Source organism: Hippocampus guttulatus, chromosome 16, assembly GCF_054856545.1.
Source record: "Hippocampus guttulatus isolate MCC_2025c chromosome 16, RoL_Hgut_1.0, whole genome shotgun sequence".
Classification (NCBI taxonomy): domain Eukaryota; kingdom Metazoa; phylum Chordata; class Actinopteri; order Syngnathiformes; family Syngnathidae; genus Hippocampus; species Hippocampus guttulatus.
In genome coordinates this window covers 6655367-6673883 of record NC_141276.1, presented here as the reverse complement: position 1 = coordinate 6673883, position 18517 = coordinate 6655367, and the positions used below count along the sequence as shown (strand labels likewise).

The 18517-nt window shown below is 42.3% G+C and overlaps 3 protein-coding genes across 5 annotated transcripts; all 3 read right to left on the bottom strand.

The window, feature by feature from the left end:
• Positions 1–127: 127 nt before the first annotated feature.
• tyk2 (tyrosine kinase 2) lies at positions 128–12468 on the bottom strand. Of its 3 annotated transcripts, none has more exons than XM_086132412.1 (24): positions 12327–12468; positions 11042–11240; positions 10826–10949; positions 10615–10753; positions 10382–10545; positions 9010–9361; positions 8754–8924; positions 7448–7605; positions 7248–7365; positions 6971–7157; positions 6009–6124; positions 5761–5922; positions 5591–5678; positions 4773–4900; positions 4470–4605; positions 3968–4119; positions 3744–3894; positions 3577–3668; positions 3310–3499; positions 3066–3184; positions 1762–1934; positions 1551–1668; positions 1346–1456; positions 128–1273 (listed from the first exon to the last, which is right to left on the bottom strand). In XM_086132412.1, exons 2-24 carry the CDS (start codon positions 11226–11228, stop codon positions 1121–1123), a joined length of 3489 nt encoding a protein of 1162 aa, XP_085988538.1. In that variant the 5' UTR covers positions 11229–11240; positions 12327–12468; the 3' UTR covers positions 128–1120. The 3 variants fall into 3 exon arrangements, with proteins under 3 accessions (XP_085988538.1, XP_085988539.1, XP_085988540.1); XM_086132413.1 differs by having other exon boundaries at positions 6971–7154; XM_086132414.1 differs by lacking the exons at positions 128–1273; positions 1346–1456; positions 1551–1668 and having other exon boundaries at positions 1758–1934; positions 6971–7154.
• A 1101-nt stretch (positions 12469–13569) lies between these two features.
• LOC147192775 (hsp90 co-chaperone Cdc37-like) lies at positions 13570–17755 on the bottom strand. Its single transcript, XM_086132416.1, has 8 exons — positions 17204–17755; positions 16390–16671; positions 15509–15614; positions 15296–15411; positions 15008–15130; positions 14737–14919; positions 14586–14657; positions 13570–14076 (listed from the first exon to the last, which is right to left on the bottom strand). Exons 1-8 carry the CDS (start codon positions 17309–17311, stop codon positions 13936–13938), a joined length of 1131 nt encoding a protein of 376 aa, XP_085988542.1. The 5' UTR covers positions 17312–17755; the 3' UTR covers positions 13570–13935.
• A 122-nt stretch (positions 17756–17877) lies between these two features.
• cmc4 (C-x(9)-C motif containing 4 homolog (S. cerevisiae)) lies at positions 17878–18279 on the bottom strand. Its single transcript, XM_086132417.1, has 2 exons — positions 18183–18279; positions 17878–18097 (listed from the first exon to the last, which is right to left on the bottom strand). Exons 1-2 carry the CDS (start codon positions 18238–18240, stop codon positions 17961–17963), a joined length of 195 nt encoding a protein of 64 aa, XP_085988543.1. The 5' UTR covers positions 18241–18279; the 3' UTR covers positions 17878–17960.
• Positions 18280–18517: the final 238 nt, after the last annotated feature.

The following is an 18517-nucleotide window of genomic DNA, read 5'->3' as shown; positions in this document are numbered from 1 at the left end:
TCATCAGGGACACTTCTGGAAACTTGACTGTAGAAGCTGGGTCCAAATTATCCCAAAGATATTGCTGGTGCCAACAATTGTGAATGTGCATTGCATTATGCAATGGTGAAAAAAATGGAAACTCCCAATACATTACATGTTTATTTATATAGCGCTTTCACAACAGCTGCAACAAAGTGCTTTACAGAACAGTTATATAGTCAATAAAAAAATTTGCTAATATAACAATACATAAGACATGGACAACCATGAAATCATAACCATAGTCCAGCATACACCTTGTTGTTTGAAGCAGTTATTGATGAAAGAGCAGAGATTCAAAGTGTCCTTTCACCAGTGGATCAGAGACCTCGTGCTCTCAATGTGCACACGTCTGCCACAAGCTAAGTTTGAAAGTAAACAAGAAGTCGACACTTCTCCTGTCCCATGTGAGTCCACTTCAACTCCAAGCGCTGACTCTCAGGTCCAAATACGCATCCGCGCTTCACGCCAACGTTCCTCTCTCCTCATCTTCAGCTACATGAGCCATCCATCCAGCCGCACCAACGCAGACTGTCCAACAGCACCGACATCACCGCTGAACAAAACGGGACTGTGAAAAATGCTGCCAATTACACGCGCAAAAACCAAGCGCCCCGGGGCTGTCAAACGGTGACAGATAGCACAGATATTCCTCCCCTTCAAAATCAGTGCTGGTACACACGTGCTTCAGAGAAGGCGCAACCATCAAGCGCAGATTCTTCCAGCGACAAACGTCATGTACAAAATGCTGAAAACAGTCCACAACGGCTCCACACAAAGGAAGACAAAACAACAAAAAAGCAGAGCTCTTCGCAGACGGCTGCCAACTACGGCGCCATATTTGTTAAACCCATAAACTATTTCATGGTTTGTTTAAAAAAAAAACAATGAAATGCAAAATGTTACAACCCTGTAAAATGTACAAAAATTCAACAACCAATACTTGCAAGTTGATAGTATTTCAGCTATGGACCTTTTCCTTCATGATGTTCCTTGTTCCTCCTGACGACACACAACTCTAATTGCCCCACGGGGATAAATAAAGTTTTCTGAATCTGAATCCCACAATTGGAGTAAGCTGCCATTTGTAAAAGTATTCCTAAGTGGTATTCAAGCAAGTAGATTGAAGTCCAGATCGAAAAAAGTCAACACTTGGTTGTGAGCGAATGGCTTCCAGCTGCTCAAAGAGGGAATGAAACGATGGCCTTTCTGCAGGATCTTGATCCCAGCACTGCATGGTCAGACTCCTCAGCTGTTCTCGGGAAATATAGAGTATTATCAACACCCGTTAGAGCTCTAAAATAGATGTCATGATTTTCGTTACCTCAGAGGGGCAGTGTGCGGGACAAGGCAAGCGCTGCCACCGCTCCAACAAGCCGATGAGCACATTCACGTTCATCTCTCTGGGGGATAACCCCGCCATCTTGCCAAACTTCTACAAAACGGAGGACATGGTACGTTTAAATTGGAGGCACGCGCAAATTTGCCTTTTTTTAGCGCTGGCACCAGGAGGCCAAAGACGGCATTACCACTGGCGGGCTTTGGCTCGGGTCGCAGCGGGTCAGGATCTCATACAGCGTCACGCCAAAGGACCAAACATCGGAGCGAAATGAAAATTTGTTTAGTTTCAGGCACTCAAGGGCATGCCTGTAAAGGATATACCACAAAGTATTAAATAACTGCCATAATGGTGAAATTTGTGTATGTGTGTGTGTGTGTGTGTGTGTGTTACGAACTCACCAGAACACTGGACTGTCACCGTCTTCGGACACACGGTAATAGGTGTCATTCTCAGGGATATATTTGGACAGGCCAAAGTCGGCGATCTTCACCAAGCTGTCGTTTTTCACTAAGATGTTACGTGCAGCGAGATCCCGATGGATGTACCGCTTTGAGTGCAAGTACTCCATCCCCTAGGAAAACACATGAGATGAAATATGGTGACTTGTCGGACAGTATATTCCAGACCAAAGAACCAAAGGGCAAAAGAGATTTTCTTTGACTCTGTGAGAGCCGTTGATGTGAAATGCTGTCAACGGGAACCCGCGGAGCGCGTTCGACGTCAGTTGCCATCAACAAATTTTTCGTGGGAATGGCCGGAAAGTGTTGGCCAATTCTGGTTTGATCTTTAAAATGGGAAAGTTTAAAAGAAAAAAAAACTATGGCCAGCCGATGGCAACATTGAGTCTCTTTTGAATGAGATCGCCCTGTATAAAAATAATGCTTGGAGCTGTTAACATGGCAGACCTCAGGAAAGTGTTTTGTCATGCTAAAACTGCTACAAAGAGTGTCGCAAAAGAAGTAAAAGATGACAGAGATTATTTTCATGTAAAAATAGAAATGACCACATTATATACATACGCACATGCATGGCACAATACACGCACACACTACTTAATATTACTACTACTAAATAGCATGCGAATAGTCAAGTTTGTCTAATGTAAGACTGTTACACCAGTGAATATTTGTAAATACATTATGTTGCCCAAATAAGCACATTTTCATTGGTGTTGTTGGTATTTTATTGAAGAAAACAACTGTCCAGATGTTTGAGGGGGGAAAAAAGCAAAATAATTAGTATGAAAGTCAGTGTTGTGCCAAACACATCTTCTCACAAATCACTTGTTTTCTACATAATTTGGTGCGAAAGAGTTGATTTGGGTGAAACCAACCCATTTACTAGTGTTGATTACAAAAAAATGGCACTATCACATTTTTCGCAATTAAAAATACTCAAATTTTTCATTTGATCGTTTCTGTTTTTACGTAGTCACGAAACAATATTCTGTAAACCTTGGAAGATCAGTCAGAACGCTCGACATGGGTTGACACTCAATTGTTTTTTTTTTGTTTGTTTTTTTAATAGCTGACATTGAAAGAGGTAAGAGGTCATTGTGGATCCATTTAAACGACGCTGAACTTTACACACGAAACGCTGGCATCTTGTGCTCAAAATGAAATGCTCACTTCCACACAACAGGCATGACAGCCACAAACATCCTGAACGAGGCCGCGCAGCCTCCACGAAGTAAACAGCTCACCTGGCAGATCTGCTGAGCAAACAGCAGGCACTGGGATGTACTTTTCTCTTGTTTTTGAAGGTATTTTTCCAGGCTGCCAAGCGGAAGGAACTCCATTATGAGCTGCACCACCTGTCCTCCTGTAAGAGAAGTTCAGAAATCTTGTGTTTAGGAATGTTCAAGTTTTTGGAGCTGTTTCTATTCATTTCATTTCAAATCTGTTTCTATTCTGAAACCGATTAGCATCAGACGGCCGAGGATTCACCCATTTCAGTGCAGCATCCTTTGTACTTGACGATGTTGGTGTGATCGAGGGACTTGAGGGTCTCAATCTCCTTAAGCCAGTATTTGGGCAAAGGACCGTTCTCTTGTTTCAAAGCCTTGACGGCCACGAGCTCCCCCGTGCCGTCGTTGGCGGGGTCGTACATGTACAGTGTCACCATTCCAAAATTACCCTAAAGGCGGGACGACGTGAGCCATTAGTTTCAGTGACGCCGATGGGAGCAAAAGAGTCATTCCGAGATGAAGTCACCTTTCCTAAGATGTTCCTCTTTTTCAGGTGCCGCTTGAGAAAGACGGTGGAGTGAGCCTGAGGAAGTGTTTCGCTGGGGGATATATCAGGATCTGAGCAGAGAGGATAAGACACGTAAAACGCCAAGACTCGTAGTCATGTCAAGTTGAAAATCTTTGCCGCCGCACTTTTTTTCATGATGTCAATAAGATCTCTGAGCAACGAGCAGAAGTGAGGCCTTTCCAAGGGCTCGTAGGAGAGACACTTGTTGATGAAGACGGCCAGGTCCCGGGAGGACGGCTCCAACAACTTGCCCTTTTGCTGATAGAAGCGCTCTTTCTGTGGAAAGGAGACGGATGGAGGTGATTCGATTCGGACACGATATCCTGTAGCGTGACAGCTCGGGGTTGACCTCCAGCAGCGTGGCGTCGCTCATGGGGAGATAGCCGTTGTTGCAGATTTCCAGCAGCGTGACCCCGAAGCTCCACTGGTCGGCGCCGATGCCGACGGGCGCCTTGCTGTAAACGCACTCGGGAGCGATCCAGGGAATACGCTCGAGTCGCTCTGCGGCAAGAGGGCGATGACATAAAAGCACTTGCTGGGATTTGGGATATGAGACTTTTGCTATATTTATTGATCATTTGATTAATGAGGCAGTACACATTTTTTAAAAACTTAATTTACAAGTTTATTCGGGACAGAGCCGGCAGGAACGAGTATCGATAAGTAAGATTTGTAATAGGCTCCTTGCATATACTGTAGCGCCGTGACATCATATCCGTTGCAGATCATATGGTCTTCCCGTTTGGCTATTTCAATTCACACTCGTAGATTGTAGTACGCTTTAAAATGATTTCAAATCAGAACATTTTGAAATAGATTTCAATCACCCTGTCGTGATCGATGTTACTGACCTTCATGGCACAGGATATTGACGGCAATGCCCGGGTCACTCAGCTTGACTAAAGGAGACGTGCCTTGTTCCAGACCTCGCCTCGCCACCAGGACGTTCCTGGCGCAAACGTTTCCGTGGGTGATGCCTTTTGTCGCCTACAAGAATGCAGATCTCATTGGAGTTAGCTACCGGTCAAGATATGTCATGTATGCACACTGGAAGCGAGAAGCTATCCACTGTAGTAACCGCTGTCCCCGAAAGGGTTAAAGTGACAGATATTGACTTCGGCCAATCGAAAGCGTACAAAGCAAGTGCAACTTACGAGGTAATTCAGGGCATTGGCAAGTTGTTTGGACACGATAAATTTCCAGCGAGGCGTCAATTTGGCTTTTTCTCTGCGAAGGAAAACGTCCAAAGGCCCAAATTCCACAAACTCCTCCACCATGATGTCTGCAAGGGAAGGCGCAAGAGCTTGACTTTAATTGCTCCCACATCAACCTCTATTGATCACACCTACGGGAAGATCAATATGAGCATCGTAGGATGAACCGAGTGCTTTGCCTTTGCCTCTGTGTTAATCATTTTATTTATTTATTTCTTCTCCATAAGGGTGAAAAGCAGCGGTGTCCAACTCGTTTTTTGTCACGGGCCACATTGGAGTTACGGTTTCCCTTGCAGAGCCATTATGAATTTGGAGAAACCATATAAATGTTTAATCCCCTCCTCATATTACATACACAGCGCACAACAAGTTGATAAAGAACTAGTTTTACAATCAGAAGTCAAGAATAATGACTGTTATTGTGGATGACATAATGACAATTTGAAATTTTGGTTCAGACTTTAGAAAGCATCATGGAATCTGACATGCTTGCTTTGCGCTTTCGCGGGCCACATAAAATGGCGTGGCGGGCCAGATCTGGCCCCCGGGCCTTGACTTTGACACCTGTGGGGTAAAGGGATTAAGTGTCACGCCCAAGAGATCTGGTTGATGAGGTTTTATGAAATGTTGTTTGTGTGTTTCCTATTTTAGTATGTAATCAGTAACTTGCCCTTCCCCACGAGTGCTGAATGCTTTAAAAAAAAAAAAGGGAAGTAGCAAAAATGGAAGTAGTAGACTCTGTGATGTGGTGCTCTCACTTTCAGATCCGTTGACAGTCAAACCATGGACAAAAACCAGGTGATTGTGAGACACCTGGCTCATCAGACTCGCCATCTCAAAAAAAGCCTAAAGCAAACCAAAGAAAATATTGATTTCGAATCGATAGACGAGGCTTTGCCGGATCGCTCGCAGTGTGACGGGCACTTACGGATGTGATATCTTCATGGCTTTGCTCGAGAACCTTGAGTACTACTTGGATCTTCTTGTACTTATCGCCGTTCAAGTCGTCCTCCTGCTCAGCGGCTACTTGCCCGACTTGCAGATGCGCCGAGTAGATGTGAGTTCTAGTGCCAAAACCCAAATGCTGCCCCTGTCCGTAAACACAATACCCCGCCGCCTCAGCCAAGTCAAACGAAAATTGCAAAGTTTTAAAGGCGCAAGGAATGCGCTTCTCACCAGAATGAGGTCTTTGTACTTGATCTGGAAGCATAGCTCCAATTTGTTCGGAGATATAGTCCGCGTGCTGGCACTGCCATCTATACCGCGCCTCTTCACGAGGAGGTTGGAAAGCTCTGTGGAAGACAAAGACAAAAATGTGGTCAGTGGGACAACACAAACTACACAGTCAGACATTTGACCTTCACTTTTTAACACTCATTAAAAGTCTTAACTGACAACGTCATCTATCAAGTTACAGTAGTGCAATTGTTTGCTGCACTTTCTGCTCCATGTCAAGGTCAACTTTGTACAGAATGCTCTTATTTTGGTTCTGAATGTGAAGCTAAAGTGATTCTGATGCTGTGCAGAAGCGAGTATGTTCAAACGGGATACAGGGCCATTGGCCATTTAAAAATAATAATAATAATATTAATAAATGTATCTTTTTGTATGAAAGAAAAAGTTATACACTGCAGTACCAATCCATTCATCGTAATTATGACCACCTTAGATAGCAGTAGACGAGTGGCTACTGGCTAGCTAGTGTTTTTTTTTTAAGTAAAAAAAATTCTGAGCTGACTTTGTCGGTAGCGACTGGTTAAAAGGTTATTCACAGGAAGGGTGCGGTACACAAAAATGGGTCAACATTCGTCAGAAAAACTTGGCATTGCTTGTGGTGTTCCCCAGGGGTCAACATTGGGGCCACAACTATTTAATATGTGCATTAACGATATCTTTCAATGTATTGCAATCATTAAGATTAAATGCTCTTTGCTGACAATACAAATATATTCAGCAAGATTTTCTTCTTCTGGCTCCTATTCAGGCATTTTTCCATCTTTTTATGAAACACTTCCTGAAGAACAATATGAAATCACCTATGTAAGTGTTCATCTCCTTGTGCATTATCATGAAATGCTATTGCCTGAAAAAAACTGCAACATGAATACAAGTGAAGATTCACTGAAATAAACACAAACCTCCTTGCCGGGGCCGACAGCATTTTTTAATAGTATAGCTGTCTGTGCCAGACTTGAGAATGTAGTCCTTCAGGGTGTTTGTGAGCTCCTTCACACTGGAGAATTTCTCCTGCCAGCCATCCAAGGTGAAGACGGAATCTTTATGCTGGATGCAAAATAGCTTGTGGCTCGCCATCGATCCGTTCTGCTGGCCATCGATAATTTTTTTTTTTTTTTTTTTAAACGCTCACCTCGCCTGACATGCAATGACGCCGACTTAAGGAGAGCAGCGACTCACCTGGTTTTTATTTGGCACAGCCAAAACAAGTCTGTGATAGTTGAGAACACTCCAACGCACGAGGCAAGCTTCTTCTTCAGCTTCCTCCTTTTTCAGCTTGTGTAGCACAAAGTCATCACTGGAAAAACACCACAGTTGTTTGTGGTGCTTACAGAGTACCACAGAGGGGGGCGAAAACAAACAAAAAAAAAAAACCTCACTGGATTGGTCCGTGCAGTCCATTAGCTTGACTCAGCAGCACCCTCGGGGGCGCCACCTCATGACAAAGATAGTGGTGGGCGTCCGCAGTCAGCCGGTAGTATCCATCGAGCAGGGAGATGAAGGAGCGCGCCTCCTGGCTGGAGCTCATCTCAACCTCCTACATGCACATTCACAAAGACAACGAGTGGCGCTTAGTAGCACAGCTGCCACCTACAGATGCACTCACATTGTAAAGACAAAAAAAAAACGCCAGAAGCGCACAGCGACCTCATGGAGCCTAAATGACTTATAAAATTTATTAATAAACGCATGGGCGAACTAGTGGAAACTCAGCATAAAGGAAGGGTGGTGGAGGGGAATTCCCCACTACTGCCAAAAATTGTGTGGCACCGCAAAATGTTTCCCGATGTTTCCGTTGCAATCTGCGCCAGGGTCAATCGTCTGGTGCGTGGCCGTGAGTTGCCGACTGCAGTTTTTGGGGGTTGATCGATTCAGTCACAATCGGTCGTGTTGCTCGGCGTGCACCTCTACTTTGCACACTTGATGGCTAAGATCCTGGAGCATGCTGTCATGGAAATGCCCTTGATGCCCGCCCATTAGTAACATGAGTCAATTAATTATGATTATATAATAAGAAATGAATCATCAACTATTTTTTTAATCCGATTCATTCATTGAAAACATTATGGACAGATTAATTGATGATTGAAATCATCGTTAGGTGCAGCCATAATCACAATGTAACTAAATTGAATCGAATCCTGAGACCTGAATATCACACTTATGAACTTATAAAATATTACCCTGATCCCACCCATGGAAAAGAATTGCTGCTCTGCCCGTCTCAGTACAATGGGGTGCAGAGCCTTCAGTCGCTCTGCCCCCAAACTCTGGAACTCACTTCCTCCCAACATTCGTAATATTGACTCTCTTTCCATATTCAAAACCCAGCTCAAAACCCACCTATTCAGACTTGCCTACCCGCCTTAAATCTTTCTTTCTTTGTCTATTATTTTATCTGTGTTTTACTATTGCTCTTGGTTGTACAGTGTCCTTGAGTGTTATGAAAGGCGCTTGCAAATGTGATGTATTATTATTATTATTATTGTTATCTACTAAACACAATCGATTTTTTTTTTTTAAAAAGGATCTTTGAGTTAGTATGGCCTTCATTTTTCAGTACTCAAGTAGTTGTACTTTCAAAGACAAATTTCTAGTATGTTTTTAACATACTTGGCAAATCAAGATAACGCTGAATCCGATTTTGATACATCCCCAATGATGAATAATAAGCAGCGCTCTCACCATACACTTATTGTCCTGCGTGCTAATGCAAACATTAGCTTCACTGATGGCTATGTGAATGATTCCTGGGAAGTCACAGAAGGGGGTCCACTCAACGCGAGCCGCCGCACTCGGCTGGCTGTTACCTCGCTTGGTTTTCCTGCCGTAGTCGCCGCTATGGTTGCTGTTGGCCTACGTGACGAAGCAACACGAGCAAAAGTGGGGTTGTCAGGAAGAAACAGGAAGTATCAACATTTCCTACAACAACATGACAAACCTCAAAGGACATCATTTCCCTCCACTGAAGCCCCGTGTTGGCAGATACCATCAGCTCATGCGCGGTTTCCGCCCCGCCGTCCCCCCTCGAAGCAGCCGGACTCGTGTCTTCGTCATCCCCGCTCAGCCTCAGGTGGCGCACGACGAAGGTCTCGGAGCCGAAACGCGGCGCCAAGCACTCGAGAGCGTAGATATACTTGCAGATAATTTCCTTCACGTCCGGCTTCTTTGCTTCCATATTATTCTGGTAGGTGCGCATGGATCGTTCGAACATCCACCGGAGCCTCATCTTTGTCAGGACTTTGTCTTCTGATATGTGCTTGGCATAAGACTTTGGGATGCAGTTTATAAAGCTGGAAAGACACACCACTGTTATATGCCCCGCCCTCAGATATTACTCAGAAAATTACAAAGCAAATTTGATTCATACAGAAAAACATATACAGTATAATACACACATAATTTTGTCTGTGATTTTCCCCGAACAGTATGAAATTATTCTTTTAATGACTTTAGTTAAAAAAAAAAAAAAACAACAACAATTCTTATGACTTTTTTTCTTGTAATATTACAATGTGATATAATTTTACCTTTTTGTGCGAAAAAAATAAGCCGTTTTATTTTGACAATATTTTAACTGGACTTCTTGTTATATTGTGGCTTTTCCTTGAAATATTATAACTTTGTTTTTTTTTTTATAACTTTTTATTCTTGGAAAAATACGACTTCATCGTATGACTTCATTAGTGTAATATTCTTACCTTTTCCTTGTAATGTTTTTTTTTCTGAAGCATATCGGTATCTGACTTCAGCCTTGTAATATACTGTAATAACAATATTCCTGTATTATTTTGTACTTTTCTCTTTAAAAATATATGACTTCCTGGTGATATTTATTATTTTTTCCTAAAAGCACATGACTTAACGCTTATCATGATTATATTTTTGCAATATTATTTCATTGAATTATGACCTTTTCTTAAATTTTATGCTCGTGATAGTGTTTCTTTCTCTCATATTATTCTGCCTTTTTTTTTAAAAAAATAAGACTTAAGACCATATTGCAATTTTATGACTTATTTCTTCTAATATGACTCCAGCCTTGCACTTTTACATTTTTCCCCTCCGAAGATTAAAAAAAAAAAAAAAGACGATGCCTGTAATATAATGGCTAGCTTCATCATGTAAAATTATGACTTTACAACCACCTTTTTTTTTCACAAATCTTATCACGCCTCGAGTGAGAAAATGCCTTGATGGATATTGCAGCTCGGTTTTGATTGTCTATAAAATGACGACTATGACGTCATGAGAGCAGGACTTTGGCTCCAGCTGATTAGATTGCGCACGTGTTCCTATCTTAGAGGTATTACCTGGTCTTTTTTGCAACACGCTGCAAGGTGCTGCCCGTCTGCAGCGCCAGGTGCATGAGGTGGAGCATGGCCATGCCCAAGCTCTCGTTTTTAAAGAGACTCAGCTCCTCCTCTGAGTTCAATTTCTCCATCGGAAAGAGTTCATTCACAAAGTCATATTTGGCCTGTTGGGAAGACATGGGGCTTGTCAGGGTACCGGCGAGGCAATGTTCTGCGAGAGGTCCGACACACACCTGGGCAAATAAATACTCCACCGATTTGATTTCCAGCACCGGTTGGCCATCGTCGTCAGCATGCGTCTCACTTTTTACAGTGAAACGAGCCACATCTGGCTCCTTGTCATTAAATGCGTGCCAATTGCGAAAGTAAAACCTGCACACGAGGAAACAGCTGTTTGCAGTGAGACAATGGTGGTTTGTGGCGTGCGATGATGACGTTATCTACCTCATTCGGAAGTGAAGAATAAGACAGGAGCCCTCCTTTGGGTGAAAGACGTGATTTGGACTGTACCAGCAGCATGACATGGGGTCATACAGAGCAAACAACACATGGAATAGTGGCGATATCCCTATTTAAGACACACAGTTTGGTTACACACTTCATACAACTTGATTTGAATGTGATTTTATTTGCGTCTGGGTTAATCGTCATTCTTCTCACCGACAGCCTCTGCGGCTGAGATGCACAGCTCCTCCGCGGTGACCCGTTCTGCGGCTGTGTGCGACAAGTAACGCTCTTTGTTGGGGCTCCAGAAGAGGTAGACGTGGAGGCCGTCATCCTGAGGGGTGACCAGGGATTGCGTTGAGGACCTTCGCTTGGAACTCTTGGACCACCTCCTGACAGGCATGACGGCAGAGTCCTGTTACAGACACACGCACACAGTTAGGTTAGGCGTAGCTTAGTGATAAACTACAACACGTTATAGCTTAACATAAACATTCATCTGAACGTAACTGTGTCATAAACCTATGATGTTGCATGTACCTATACATGCTCACAGCTCCTTCTGTGACTGAGAAGTCATTGTTTGTCATACCATCCAGAGTGAAGGATTCAATGAAAAAATGCGCACTCATAACCTGAACATTGCTCAACTTAATTGATTTGATGAAACCATGACTGTGGATGATATGCTCAGCAATGACTTGTCAGACATGTTATTTGCCTGTAATTGTGTGAATATAATGGATAAAATTGACTACAAGAATTACAATATTCTAACATTTGTGTTTCAGGCATGACCCTTGACTGCACCTGGCATCCACGCAGCTCTACCACTGATTGGTTGAGTTTGCTCTTTATGTTATGAATAGATGAATGGCCTGCTCTTTCAAAATTGTGGACCGGTTGGTCTCTTGGGGTAAATATACAGGGGGAAAAAATTAAATAGCACTGCACCAGCCGCCACCCCCTACCCCAAAAAAATCCAGTCCACTGAACATCTGTTATTCACGCCAGACGGCCACTCCAGCAGTATACATTTTGTGAATAATAATATGGTTCTCGATGTTGGTTTTTCTTTACAGTTAATGTGACTATTCCAAAACAGCAGATGATAGAAAGAATTGAATAATGAAAACGGAAGACTTAATGAATTTCTGATGAGACTTGGAACAACACGAGTAATTACAGTACCACAATTGGCGTCAGGATACATGCGAATTCAGCAAACAGTTTTAAAAAAAATACAAAAACAACTCAAGGTAATACAGTATTAGTGACTATGGTTCAAAAATGTAAACAAGTCCAAAAAAATAGAGGGTTTCGGCAGTATCCGTAAATATTGTGGTGATTAGCATGAGTGAGTTCACACGTAGATGACATCTTAACACGACCGTCTCTGTTGTATGTCGACAACAAACTGCATTGGCAAAGCTCGTCATTTTACTTTAACGTTGTTACCGTGACTCCGTCATGACTGAGACGACCAAGCCGAGAAGCTTACCTTTCAACGGCGATCTTTTTGCGGGGCTATCCGTTTCAAAACTATAAATCGGTTTTAAGGCTTCCATCAAAAGTCATTGAGCATTAAGCCCACCATGTCGTTTCGCTCTCTCGAAACCTCGTACCAGTTGACTTCCTCAAACAATACCGGAAGTGACGTAGTAGCCCCCTCCCCACGCACACCACCCAAGGCAGAAAACGGAAAATTATGAAAAAAAAGAGATAATTTAGGCACCATACTTTAATAAATGAAACAATTTTCTAATCTTTTGTAGAAAACAGCAAATAACCAAGCATGATTTCATTTGTCCAGCTCATCCACACACAGTCAAGCACTTGAAAAATGTCAAAAGTACTTTTGAATAAATCCTTCACAAGTGTTTTATTTAAATATTAATTCAACATGTTACTGTAATTTCAGTAAATAGGGTTGCAACAGGATTGATGTTTTCTGTTGGTTTGAGTGACACTACAGCAGAAGACAAGAGGACTTTCCTTTGGTCTTGGCTTTGTCAAACACAGTAAGCTTGATGTAATCGCTCACTGAGTCATGGCTCACCTTTTTCCCCTTCTTCCTCTTTATGACTACAACGATTTATGAATAGTTTTGTTGTGTTGAGATGCAACTAATCACTATGACTTAAAATGTCTGTGATAAGACAAAACAGAAAATTTCCAGGAATTTCCCTTGCGTTGTTCTATAGTGATTTTTGTGTGACGTAAATTTACCACAGGGTTTAAAAATGATTTCAAGCGGTCATATTTATAAGGCATAGACTTGCTTTATGGTGTGAATTACTGTAACCTACATGTCAATATAAAGAGTTAAATTGAAACTGAATCCAAACACATGCTGTTGTTTCTGGACCTGTTCCATCTCTTGCTCAAGGCCATGTGGCTCCATTTAAGTAAAAACCTTTGTTTGAACTTTGACAAGACTTCAATTAGCAATGAACTGGTAGAGCAACTTAGTGAAATTGATGAAAAACGGGGCTTTTTTTTTTCAAACGGGCTAATTGCAGTAAGAGAAATAGTGTGTAAAATATTCCTTTAACCTTTTCATGCGCCCTGTAACCCGATAAACATAATAACCTGTCCACTCTAGTCACCGCTGTCCCTGAAAGGGTTAAAGTGTTGACTACAAACACACGTGTTCACCTTCAATTCTTTGCAACGTGAAATTGTGTTTGTGACTTGGGAGATACAAATCCGTTTGCTTTATTCAAGAATCTCAAGAAGTTGGGTCCACTTTGAACAAGTTTATAGAAAATTGGTGGTACAACCGGGCTAAACATCTAAAAACAAACACACGTGTTTGAAGGGGAAATGAGAGAAAACAATAATACTCAAGTGTACAGAATAATTTTGGTGTCCAAGTATTATATCAAAGAAAAAAAGAACACAATAGACATGCTGGGATTATTTCCCCAACCAAGATTCATCAAGAATAGAGGAGTTGCAGGGCAGCCAAATCCTTTCCTGGTAAGCTCGCTATGTGCATCTAGCTCAATGTTTTACCCACGAGGCAAACTAGTCGCACACTTAATGGAGTTGCCGTGAGTTTGCAGCGGGGGTTAATGAAGTCAAATGGCAAACGCGCTCCCTGATGGTCAGTCCTTTTTGGCTTCTTCCGTCTCCTCTTTAGCATCCTCGTAGGTGGCGTCTTCGTCGTTCTTGTCGCCTTCATCCGGCTTGGAGTTGGGCACCCAAAGTCCAGAGTCGATGCAGCGCTTCATGTGCAACTTAGCCTCCTGAACCACCCCCCAAAAAATAAAAGACAAAAAAAAAAAAGTTAAGAAAAAAAGCGTGAGGAGTTCATTCTTTCTATTATCGTGGGTACACTGTTAATTCAAATTTTAAAAATGATGCGTGTAAAATATTGAAATTTCACTTTAATAATAAAATGATCATTTGTTATTTACATGTCTTTTAATGATACTATTTATAGTGACAATAAGAGGTGTGGATCGAGGCTGTGCAGCTACAAGCTTCGCTCTATGTTTGATTGCATTTCATAATTTAAATGTGGTAAATTGTATTTGTATTTAATTCTATGATTCTATCGCATCCCACGAGAAGGTACCCCGTGCAAACACTCGTGGTTCTCCTTCTACACGACTCGCCTGACTGGAGGCCACAACATTCTGGTTTAACTCCAAAATTGGTTTTACTTTCGGGTCATTTGAATGCAGACGACAAAAATATCTTTGCTCCTCCATCGTCACCCCATCCTATCAGTTGCAACCAGAAAGTCGCTTACCGTTGGATCCATCTTGCTAATAACATCTTGCAACATTTGGATGTTCTTGTCGTCAAAGCATTTTTGCATCTCCTGCAGGAAAGGGAAAAAAAAAAATAACATAAGTGAGGCACTTGAAAGTAGAACATTTCTCGAAATTGACAGGACTTACTTCTGGTAGCGTCTCATACACATCAACAGGATCGAGCCCGCCTGGTCCTAAGCGCTTCTGTCGCTCCTCTTCCTCGTACTCCATCATGGCCTTCTCGATTCGGATCTTGGCCCGACCGCGCACGCGCTCCTTGAAAGACTCCATCTCGTCATTGAACGCATCGCGATACTGCTGATCTGACGTCTGCGGAGGAAACCAAGTTCCAATGAGAAGATCTTTTTTAAGGGTCAAACAGTATTTTCAGTCGCAGCTTGATGGCACGCCAGCCCACCTTGATTTTGGCAAAAAACTGACGATAGCATCCTCGGGGGTCCACCTTGAGGGTTTTTGCCAACTCCAGAATGAACTGCATGACGATGGTCTGATGAGCCACTTGATCCAACAACGCGTGTTTCTATTGAAAGGGGCCAAAGCAGATGTTTTGTGCTTCGAGGGCTATTTGGATGTCGGCTTATGTAGCTACTGTATATCTGAAGTTACAATGGCCCTGTATATAAAAAAAAATATATACATCATCTTATATAAATATAGCGGAGCTGAAAAAGCCAGAGAGCATTACCTCCTCCACTTCAAGGTCAATGCACATAATGACCAGGTAGTTGGCCGTCTCCTCGCACACAAGATGAGGGTTGTCAGACAAATACTTCTGGCTGTCATCCCAGCGCCGCAGCATGCCTGAGGGGAAGACAACACACGGGGAGGGGAGGGGGAATTGAGCACACCTCGCAGCAGGAAGTACGCAACCAGCGCCGAGCCCGAGGCCTCTCCTCACCAAAGTGTTTGATCTGCTTCTCATATTTTTCGACAAAGGTCTTATGCTTCTTCTCTTTGTCCTCTTCGGACTCCTCCATCACTTTGGGCTTGATGTTCACGACACTCTGCATAAACAGACCCAAAAATATATCAGGAAACCACAAACGTTTGGTTTCGAGAACCTTATCAACTGCCGGTGGAAATTTCCTGTGAAAGGACGCATCGCACTCCTGCCTTATCTGAAGAAACATAGATGAGGTTAATTCAAGAACTCTTAAAAGCACAGTATGTAAAGTTACCATTTTGCACTTCCACCCCCCCCCCCAAACCCCCACCCCAAAAGCATTAATATTGAATATCAATGTCAACAACAAATCTAGAAACATCATACAACAGCGGCTAAATGACTTAACATGCTCACAAATAAATTAATAAATGTGTCATTTAGGAATTGTCAGGGCAGAATGTTATGAGATAAACCCATTTGGATTAAGTTCACATAGTTTAATAGTTAATGTGCATTTTACTGCTGTGCTTTAAATAAATATGGCTTCCATATTCTGTCTGTGACACTGAGCCGGAAGGGTAGAATGTGCATCTGAAAATTTAATGTGCCCTTTGACTCTCATCGTGTGGTGAACAGCGCCCTCTAGTGGTATGGAAGAGTATTTGTGAATTAAATGTTGAACGTGCGCACAATGCTACAATGCTTTGTTTAATTATACTGCATATATATATTTTTAACTCAGCACATTAAGATTTAATGTTTTGGAACCATTTGCTTTCAATTATTTAGGTACAATTGAAATAGAAATTTGATGTGCAATACTTTTAATTGAATCATCAAGTGCATTTTTTTTCACGCACCGCAGTACGTGTACCGTCTCAGGGTTGTCCCACCTTGCTGAAGCCTTCTTTGCTGAGGGTGTCCACGTTCCATGGCATCTTTTTCTCTTCCCGGGAGTGATCTTCCAGCTTCCTCTCCCAGTCGCGCTGCTCCTTCATCAGTTTCTTCTCCTCCGTTTGCGCTTTGCTCAGGTCGTCCTTGCTTTCGTCCGTCACCGACAGGCTCAGCTCCTGGATTTTCTTTTGTACTTCAGACACTTTGCGACGGCACTCTGTGAGTCCCTTGCTTAGGTCTTTTGTTTTTTGCTGGAATTCTTCCATTCGCTCCACACGGGCCTGGAAAAGTTCACAGTTGGCTTCGGGCTGTATTTACATTGCGTTGTTAAAATGACACAACTGTGATTTTTTAAAAATCTTTTGTTTTTGAAGTGGTATAAATTAAGAGAAAAGAACGCCTTGAATTGGATTCGTCAAATTAGCAAACAAATGTATGAATGCCGCCAGTGGAATAATGCCATATTGTGAGTCACGTGACAATATCAGTGACATAAACGGCCACAAAAATTTGGTCTCAAATCAGAATGTTGTCTTTTTTTTATAATATGTGTCATAATACGCCACCACCTTTTACTTTTTTACATGACTATCGTCCAAGTAGTAAAAATCTAGATGTGCAACACCACATAGTGAGATACATCTCTGCCAGTCAGCGAGACTGAGGATTGCTTGTTTCCATAACGATTGTACTCTTATGTACCAAATCAAATGTCCAGTGAGACACATCATGGATTTCAAAACGCCTCGCGACATCACTCAAAGCCAAATCACTGATCGACTATCTCTGTCGTATCCTGACATCAATTTGTACCTGGTGTCGCCACCTGAAGAGGCTCGGTGTGTCGATGTTTGGGTGGGTGTCATCTTCGTCGTCCGACACCTCAATGTGGTTCCACACGCTGTAGTCTATTCTGGACATGATAGAAAAATCTCAAGGCAGGTAGCGTTTAGCTTTTAGGAGGCTAGTAGGACCCGCCGGAACAGCGAAGGCCTAATGAATCTAAATTGAGCTGATGATCATAAATCGGGGTGAAAGAATGCAAAGATCTTAAATTATGAAGTAAGCTTGATTTCAAAGCGCCGTCGTTTTTGCCTCGACTGAATAGACCAAAAAAATGAGCTACAGAAGCTAACGTTACCCTGCCGAGAAATTCTAGAAAGTACTGCTGCGGTGCATTTCCGGTTTACGTCAGAAGTCACATGGCGCACTGTTTAACAGCTCTCGCTCAGAGATTTGTATTTTACAATACAGTAATCCCGTGTTTTTTTTTCATCATATAAAAATATAGACAAGCCAAGATTTTAAATTATTGCACTACAATAATTTATCTCATGAAGATAATAGCTTTGTTTCCGCTACACGCTATGCGTCTGACGTCACCAGGAAAGTTGTGTCGCTCTTCTCAAACACCACGTCTTGTCTGTAAAATGAAAACGAGTATCTGTTTGAAATCACTGTCATCGTATGAATAATGTCACGTGACAACCATTTCATCACATATTTATTCAATTAATTATACTTCAGCCACTGATGCTTCCAGCTGTTGTCCCACAAGCTACGTTGGAAACTACGTGCTGGGTTTCCTCTCTGTGTGTTCGGGATCTTTAAAACCGGAGCAGCAGAGGGAGTTTGCGCCATATATCCGGCAGCACCGTCGCATGTCATCGATCACATCCGCGCACATGCTCTCCACGTACTTGTGAGCTGCCGGAATGGAACTAAGTTAGCATTGTGCACAAGTCGTTTGGAAACATATTGTCAATAAAGATGTCTTTCAGCCGCGATATACCTTGTAAACACGCCTGGATGGCGCAAGCTTGTTTTTTGCAAGGATCTTTTGCTGGCATTACTGAAAGGAAGCGTTTTCAGCTTGATTTAATGTTGTGATCACGTGACGCTGAGTGAGCCGATGGAATTTCTTTCAACTTTCACAGCGACATCTGTTGACTATTGATGGTATGGCAGTGTAGCATTTTATAACTTTTCATGGGATTTGATTCAATACATTTAATTTCCTAGAGTTATGAAAATGAATTTATTTACATAAAGTTATATATGTTGTATTGTATATACTGTACACATTTGATTCCTTTGTTACCGTACAAAAACAGCATTTTGATTCTT